Below are 9,546 nucleotides of genomic sequence, written 5' to 3'. Positions count from 1 at the left end.
TTCGCGAACAACACCCCGGCCACGAGAAGGCAGTGAGTAGGATATGTGTGGCAGGGGCTATATACGCGTGGCCATGTGAGAGCATTTCGAGAGGGAAAGCGGACTCTCCTCACTCTTGGGCGTACCAGGGCATTTGGGAGACTTATTCTTTCCATAAGTTCCTAATAGAAATGTTTGTTAGATACTCATGATTTACTCGTCTAAATGAGCTTTGCGTATAATTTGAAACAATGGAGTACAATATTATGAAGCATTATTTTTACCTACCATACTATCACTGACTACATTTATGTAATTGTTAGAAGGGGTTATTTGTGGAGATTTAGTATTTCCATGGTTGAAAGCGTGAGACAATTGAAACTAGACCACCAACTCACTGAGGACAAATAGTGAACGGTTGCTCAAACTTCGTGAATTGGTTGAAGTCAGACATTAACACCGTTGGATGCTGCCTCAGTGGTCTCGAGGCTAAGCGTTCGCGCGCGAGACCGATAGATCCTGGGTTCGAACCCCACGAGTGGGATCGTGGATGCGCAATGCTGAGGAGTCCCGTACTGGGACGAAACGGTCATCCAGTGTTTCGACGTTCCCCATGGCGGTTTAGCTTTAATTGACTCATGAATTCAACTATTAAGTTACTATAATATCCACAAAACCTATTGGATTATAATCATCATATACTCACTAGTGACTGGATTCAAGATGTATTTCCTAGAGTTCTAGTAAGAAGCAGTGACCAGTGGAGTTCAACCGAGTCTGTTGTGATATAGTGACTCACTAAAGACAATGGTGGACGGTGGCGCGATTTCGTGTAATAAATAATTAGTTTATTGAGTACAGAAAAATAAAAGTATTTGGACCACAGTAGAACGACAGATTGGACGTGTAGCTTTAGCATACAGAGTTTACGTTTGAAATAATAAATTGCAAAAGCCTTTGCAGAGTATAACTTATTGATTTATACTTCCTTTTACACCCAATCATCTAACTATGTAGATGATTTTGAAGGATTTTTCTGGCAAGACAGCATAACCAGCATTGACGAGATGCCCCATGGTTGATTTATTGATGACTTTACATGCTTCTTTTAAAAGCCAGTCATGGAAGTGCTCCGAGATGATCGTAAAGAGACCTCGTATACTAATTATTTCGGTTACTTTGATAAGAACATTCTGACTGAACAAAGAAGAACAAAGCTAACTACACCCAGATTTGTATTGTTTTTCTGTCATTGTGTTGGGTAGCGTTGACCTGACACGTAAATGATGTAATACTATTGTCTCTAACCGAACTTAGATTAGACTATTACTACCTTAAATTTCAAATGAATATAAAGAGTAGAAAAATTTTGGGCAATATAGGAAAGAAAATGGTTTTACACGTTTTTTGTTCACTTTACTAGCACATTTCACAATAGCGAACTTCCACATTGTACAAAATAGCTAAACATTTCGAAGTTATGATATTTTCTAAAATAAGATATGAATCTTGTGTGAAGTAGTAGTAATGGAACCCAAGATATGCGTTCCTACTTAGGATTACTTAGGACTCGTCCAAATTGTCACTCATCCAGTGGCTAAGTGGATATTGTGTTGGTCTTTGGAGTGAAAGGTACTGTGCTTGAATCTCTGAGTGAACATCAATTATCCAGATGACGAGTCTTAAATGGAAAGATATAAGCGTCTTACATTCCATTACTTGCTACATTCCATTTGTTCTACATAAAATTGTACTATGTTGTCTATATATAGAGGAAATCACACATGATGTACTTGTGCCAACCAAGACGGATCATTAAATAGGAATAATATATTTGTAAAATCTCAGCGAATGAATATGAAGTAAATCCAACGTTTCGCCTGGCAATCTGGTTCAAGCTTTTTCATTTGCTGAGATTTTACAAATATAGTATTCCTATTTAGTGTCTTACATCAAATCGGCGCCCAAATACTGTGAAACTATTCAATGGAAAAACGTAACGTTTGTTAGGAACTGCATAAGATTGATATTCTTTTGGATATTATGTATCAAAGGAACAATGTGATTATCAAAAGACCGGTATAATAATAAATTCATACACCTTAGTCATTTCCTAACCAGTGATATAATGACTGAAGATGAATATCGTAAGAACCTCAAATTTATATTTTATAGAGTTGAGATCATGAGTCAATTGAAGCTCGACAATCAAGGAAAACCTGGAAGCACTGGACGGCCATTTCGTCCTATTGTGTGACTCCTCAGTAGTGCGTATCCACGATCCCACTTCGCGAGATTTCAACTCAGGACCTACCCGTCTCTCGCCTGAGGACTTAACTATTAGACCACTGAGCCGGCATCCAACAACGTTAATGTTTAACTTCAACCAATCCACGAAATTGAGCAACCATTCACCAATGTCTTCAGTGAGTTGATATCTCCCAACAGACCCGGTTAAACTCCACTGGTTACTGCTTCTCACTAGAACTCCACGAAATACCTCATGGAGCCAGTTACTAGTGAGCACATGATTATTATCAGAAGGGGTTTTTGTGGAGATTTTTAGTAATTTTATAGAGTTGAGATCATTAGTCAATTGATGCTCGACCACTCAGGAAAACCTGGAAACACTGGATGACCGTTTTGTCCTATAATGGGACTCCTCAGCAGTGCGCATCCATAGTTCATTGTTATTTATCTATAAACTTATCACATAATAAAAATTTTATTCTTTAATCACTGTGGTTACAATGAATTAGTACACAATAAAACAATAAAACCCATTTGAAAAATCAAAAAAGAGGTAACAATCATTTTATGCATACAATTAGGTCAAGTACATGTCTAAATCAGGAATTATTCTGATAAAATTTAATAAAAATTCTTTACAAGTTAATATAAATTAAAGTTTTTCTCATGACATATTTTTTCGACATATTTTTTTTAATTTTTAATGAAAATTGTATAGCAACAATATGAATTGCCTTAGTAACTATGTTTTTAGAATAGATGAACTTAGGATGTGGTGTGTGTGTTTGTGTATGTGTATATATATATGTGTGTATATGTGTGTAAGCATGTGTTTTTCATGTATTCCGATGAACTTATTATAATATTAAACATTTAATATGATGATATTATGACATATCTAGATCATTATATATTGTGTATATATTATGCATGTGTTCTTTTTTCCGAAGGATAATATATACAACCGGACATTTATAATGATATGAATCTATCTTAAAGACATTGATCAGGTCAATTATTATTATTCAAAAAGATGAATATGAAATTTATGACGATTTTATGCATATGAATTATTACAATATTGGACTCGTCAATTTCATGGATCGATTGAAGTTAGACATTCACACCACTGAATGCCGGATAAGTACTTTAGAGGTTAAGCGTTCGCGTGCGAAACCGACAGATCCTTGATTCGAATCCTGCGGGACAGGATTGTGGATGCATACTGCTGAGAAGTTCCACAATAGGACAAAACGGCCGTCCATTGCTTCAGAATTTTTCAAGGTGGTCTAGCTTCAATTGACTCATGATATGAACTATTAATATTACAGAATACATGTAAAGCTCATCTTTCATTCAGGTCATTAAAATACGAATTAAAATTAAGTTGAGGTAGAAAAAATAGAGGCGAACCAAATAAGTATTAAAGAGATGATCTGAAAGTTTTTTTGGGAGAAATTCAAAAGGAAATGTATGTCAAACGAGTAGTATAATACTTGAAATGTTTTTTTAAAATAATGACAAGAAGACTCCCTTTTCCGTCAGATAACTATAACAATGGCGTTAAGCATATCGAATTCTCTATTCTCTATGGTGATAGTTAATAACCCATTAAGTAACATTTACCTTAATTCTTTTGTTGCCCTCGAATATCTGACTTCAGATGGATAGTGCGATTGTTATTTAAATATACAGATTGTCAATCCTCATATAAGTCAAATACGAGGATGGATTTTTGAGTACATATATTTTATACACTCATTGATCTGGACAGGTAATCAGAGGAATGGAGCGAAGAGAATAGAGAGAACTGAAATGACGCCCAGTAAAGGTGTGTGAGCCAACTCAATTTAATCAAGAGTTAATCGATGTTTATAGTCAGATAAAAATTAGTTACGGACATGTGATGAATAGGAAAAAAATGCATACACATACGCTTACATAAAACAGTCATGGTTAATAATTGATTAATTAACAAGGTGAAAACGTAACTTAAGAAGAATGGATAAACTGGTTTGTCCGGAAGCTAGAATAAGCTATGTGGGCTTTACATAGCAACCCTTGACGCTAAATCCCTTGAGTCTGAGCCTAAGCCCAAACCAGAAATAGCATGAGAACTCTGATAAAAATCCTGTTCATTTTTATAATGGTTACAGAAAATATGTACTTTAAAGCCATTTACATGAATATATATATCTTTTTTTTTCGATTTACAAACTGAAAAATCAATAGAAGACTTAAATGAATTCATTAACTATGTGAAATCCTGATAACCTTTTTGTGATTTAATAGTTGAATTCATGAGTCCATTGAAGCTAGACCACCATGGAGAATCTGGAGGTACTGGACGACCGTTTCATTTTAATAGGGGCCTTTTCAATAGTGCGCATTTTCGATCCCGCTCGTGGGATTCGAACCCAGGACTTATCAGCCTCGCACGCGAACGCCTAACCTCTAGATCACAAAACCCTCTTCTGATAATAATCTTTTTGTGATTGACCAATAATGGACTTGAATTCATCAAAATTATCTTAAGAATATTTAAATCTTATCCTTACACTATTTTCTTAACACAACATTTACAAAACAAAACTGGCATTTTTTTTGTAAGGAATTTTTGTGGAAACGAAGAACAATGAAAATTAGCCCATCTTTGAATAGAATGATCTAAGTTATGTTTCAAAAAAATATTTGTTTTGGATAAAATTTCCGATGTAATCCGATTTGAGATTAATATACATTGTTAGGGTGAAGTATACTATGCAATAAGATGTAATATGCAGACTTCCATGAGGTCAGTAGTAAATTATAAGATACCCTACATCTCAGTTTCAATTTAATAGAGTTGAATAGAAGTCACAATGATTTTCATCACCTTTTCTTTAACGATGTTGTGAAAGATTTCTTGTTCTAGACAGCCGAATTCGTCAGTATAGATCTATTTATAGTCTTTGCCATAAACGACTTTTCTCAGAGTCAAGATTAATCTTCCTGTAGTTTCACGGAATGTTTTATTTTATATGTTGAATAAATCAATTTGCGTTAACTACCGTTTGATAACCTTTGTTTAATCGAAAGTCCGAAAATGGTTCCTTTTTGGCATTTACGATTATTTGAAATTTTCAGATAAACTTATAAGAAAGCATCTTAATCTCTGTTCAAAAAGAAAGTATTCCCTCCATAATCTCATTAGATTAATCAATTTAACACGTTGTCATTAATCATCTCATTATATTTGGCTTTAATTTAGTGTTCAACATTATTTGAATTTTCAAGTTAACAGGAAAAAGGTGTATTTTTTTTTAATTACCTTGATAGTCAAAGTTGAAATCATGAGTCGATTGAAGCTAGATCACCAAGGGAAACATGGAAGCACTGGACGTCCGTTTCGTCCTATTATGGGACTCCTCAGCAGTGCGCATCCACGATCCCGCACTCGCGAGATTCAAACCCAGGACCTACCAGTCTCTCGCCAGAGCCCTTAACCTTGATAGTCACTTATCAATAGTAGCTTATACTAAGCAACTTATTAGAATACAGACAATTTCAGATGATTAGTTCTTCTGCTTTATATATAAACATATTGGTATGTATCGGCTTAGAAATGTCAATAAAGTAGCTGTTGTAATTTGAACACAAGATAAACTATACAGACATTTTTCAATGGTTACTTAGAGTAAATAGTTTATGTTTTATCAAAGAGTTGGAAGTGTTACAACGTTCAGTTAGTTGTTGTTTAATAATCCAATTAGTACCCATAAGTATTTATATTAATAACAAAACAAATGTAGTACACCAACAGATCAATGTTTTAACCAGTTATTTACTTTTGAATGAAGTTTATAGATTAGAAAGAGAAAGAGACAGAGAGAGAGAGAGAAACAGAGTCTAACTTTAACAAGATGTCAAACCGAGGGTCTTGCAGTTTCCTAACGAGTTTGTTACTTTTAGACTAAGACGTTTAAAATAGAACAGTTCATATTCTCAACACTAAAAACATTGTTTGCAAATAAAAACTAGTAACTAACATTATCAACATTTTCTAATGATTTATTCAAACAGACGAATTTATTACTATATAGTTGAGATCATGAGTCAATTGAAGCTAGACCGCCATGGAAAACCTGGAAGCATTGGACGGCCGTTTCTTCCTATTGTGGGACTCCTAAAATCTCCACAAAACCCCTTTCTGAATTTATTTCTGTTTATACTTAAAGTTATACTTTATAAATATCATATCATTGGTGTCAACGTGAATGTTTCAAATAGTAATTCAATAGTCCGTATATATCAGTAAGAAATCATACGAAAAATTTCAAAAACATTCAACGTGATACTATCCCCTTCCCTCAGGTCTCTTTTTAGGGCAATGAAACTAGTTAACAAAAAATAATCATCAAATATCGGTCCAGTTCATAACTTAGAATTTTTGGCAATTGAGTTGGTTCCATGAATACTGTGATAGTACTTTCAGCTTTATATTTATTGTTAAATCTCATAAGAACATAGTCCACTGCATGTATTCCTCACTATTTTGGATAGCCAATATAAACATAACTGTCTTAACTTAATAGCTTCAAACCTAACTGTTTAGTTCTGTATGGTGCCATAATGTGAGTGTGACATCTGTCTGAAATGTGTTCAAATTGCATTCGACTAACAAATTTATAATAGTTCAGAAGGGGTTTTTGTGGAGATTTCAGTATTTTCATAGTTGAAATCATGAGTCAATTGAAGCTAGATCACCATGGAAAACATGGAAGCACTGGACGTCCGTTTCGTCCTATTATGGGACTCCTCAGCAGTGCGCATCCATGATCTCGCACTCGCGAGATTCAAACCCAGGACCTACCAATCTCGCACCGGAGCACTTAACCGATAGACGGCTGTCCAGTGCTTCCAGGTTTTCCATAGTGGTCTAGCTTCAATCGACTCATGATTTCAACTATGAAAATTTATAATCATTAAAAAAGCACATCCTATTAAAATGTCATTATACACATACCCAATAACAGTAGCTTTATACAATTTACTTCCATCTTTTTGTATACTGATATTTGTCTATCTATCTTCTGTGATATTTTGTTTACTTTTTTTCTGGTTTCTTTTTGACTATCTTGTTCTGAACCACCTTTGAAACACATAGAACATGTGAAATTCATGAAGATGAAGAATTCACTATAACAATAAATCCATTGAACATGATTCTTTCTAGATCAGAAACATGACATATTTTGATGTAATTTCCAATGACTGACTGATCATAAGTTCCATAGTTCTGATATCATTATTTTTTTATGATAAATTCTATTTAATACTTAATTAAAATTAAGTAAATCCCCATCAACAACAAAAAAAAGACCATAACTACAAATTATAATGATTGTGCTACTATGATCATTCATAACATGGATCAACATAAATCATTCATTTCTAAACATTTGACCAATAAGAAGATAGAGTGTAGTCTTTCATCAACTGATTGGGTTAATTTATATTCGTTAGTACCATGTTAGTACCATTTAGTTACTATACACACAGATAGACACGAAATAAATACATTTACATGTATGAATACGCACACTTACTTGATATCAGATGTTTCGGCTGAACTTAAATTGAACAATAGGGTGTTTTAATTAATTTTTTTCTTAAGGCGGTTCTTCATATGCTAAAAGAGTTCTTTCTTTGAATTGAGATTTTAAAAAAAGATTGCCCATTAATTTGAATTTTATTATTTATTTGAATACATAAATATTGGTACAAGGAAGCACCAGATACATATGCGCCTCACAAATCTCATTTGATTTGTGTGAGGGCTGTGATACTGCCCAGGTGCCCAGACTGAAGCAGGTGGTTTTCTTAGGGGACCACACCCGGAGCCTCTGACCGAAAGATCTGATCCACAAGGCAATGAAGCATCGTGAGGCGATGCAGTCCCATGGTAGCCGGTGACCAACGATCGATTCATACGCCATTTTTTCTCTCAGAATCTGGAACCCATGTACACCATTGGTTTGGAATCAGGGTTTTCCAACTCTCGTAGATGGACTTTCCGTGTCCACCAACCCGGTTAAAGCACCGGACATTCGTTTTTCGTCCTCTCAATTCCGTAAACAACAGTAGTGCCACGAGATCGCAGTGAGTAGGACTTCCCTGTCAGAGGCTGTATACGCATAGCCATGTTTTTTGAGCATTTCGAGAGGGAGAGCGTGTACTCCCCACTCTCGGCCGTACCAGGGCATTTGGGGCCATTAATTACAAATAATGATTTGTTTACTTTTTAAACCCCAGGTTAGTAACAACCAATGAAATATCTGTTTTGTGACCTATGAAATTCAAGGAAAATATTTAGATTTCACAAGGACAAGTTTGTAGCTGTAAATATATTCCCAAAATCAATAGCTCTGTAAATGTTTGACATTGGATGCCGACCACATTAGTTATTGTGGACTCGTTTAGCTGAAGGCGATGGGCCATGCATCCGTACCAGATCACGTTACAGAACGGCGTGGGAAACACCTCTTACGATCATTAGCCAGGTTAGATCAGTCATTTCTCGATATATTGATAACCCATCAAATATATATCTTCCAACCTCCTCGCTTCTGACTTCTGATTTTAACTGGGTGGGCGCGATTCGATTATAGAAGGTGTTACTGGTAAAGGGTTGTCAAACCACGATACTGGTGATATCTTCAAGTTCATTAAATCTCAAAGTACCTATGCAGAAGAAGAAAACACAAAGTAAAAATAGACTTCAGTGATTCATTAAAAACTATCATAATAATGGATTAGTTAAATATTTTTTTGGCAAAGACACATTAAGTCTTTTTTTAAAGCCATCATTTAATATAATCTAGAATTATATATAATACCAATGAGTTAATTCAAGACATTTAATTGAATGAATAAATGTGATAAAAACGGTATTGTGTGGGTTACTGATATCCACATAAGTAGTATATGGTGATGGTCGGGCATTAAATGTATTTCAGTAGAAGATCGATAAGATGAGAACGGGAACGGCACCCAATTTGTACGAAAATGAATGAACAATTATAATCGGAGACTATGGACGGATATTTGCAGAAGAAACAGTCAAATTGAGACAATTGATTGTTATTTTGCAATTTAACTGTTCGCTATATGGTTCTCATATTTTGATGAGATATTCTGTCATGTTGAGCTAAAATACATTCGATTGTCCCCCCAAGTTTAAGAAAATGCGAAGAGTATTTTGAAAAACATGTGTTTAGAGAACTATAAAAGATTTTGAATAATTTCAGTCACATATTTCAAATATTTCGAAAATAA

At 34.6% G+C, this 9,546-nt stretch overlaps 1 protein-coding gene across 1 annotated transcript in view; it reads right to left on the bottom strand.

Annotated features, from left to right (window-relative positions):
• Smp_172640 (putative gtp-binding protein alpha subunit) overlaps positions 1-7,373 on the bottom strand; it is a gene marked incomplete at both ends in the record, with an annotated part of 28,812 nt that extends 21,439 nt beyond the window's left edge. The window contains one exon of the mRNA XM_018796507.1: positions 7,235-7,373. Coding sequence (XP_018651642.1) covers positions 7,235-7,373 — 139 coding nt within the window. The remainder of the gene's footprint in view (positions 1-7,234) is intronic.
• Positions 7,374-9,546: the final 2,173 nt, after the last annotated feature.

Source organism: Schistosoma mansoni, chromosome 4, assembly GCF_000237925.1.
Source record: "Schistosoma mansoni strain Puerto Rico chromosome 4, complete genome".
Lineage (NCBI taxonomy): Eukaryota > Metazoa > Platyhelminthes > Trematoda > Strigeidida > Schistosomatidae > Schistosoma > Schistosoma mansoni.
The sequence above is the reverse complement of the archived record's forward strand: the minus strand, read 5'-3'. Positions and strand labels throughout refer to the sequence as shown.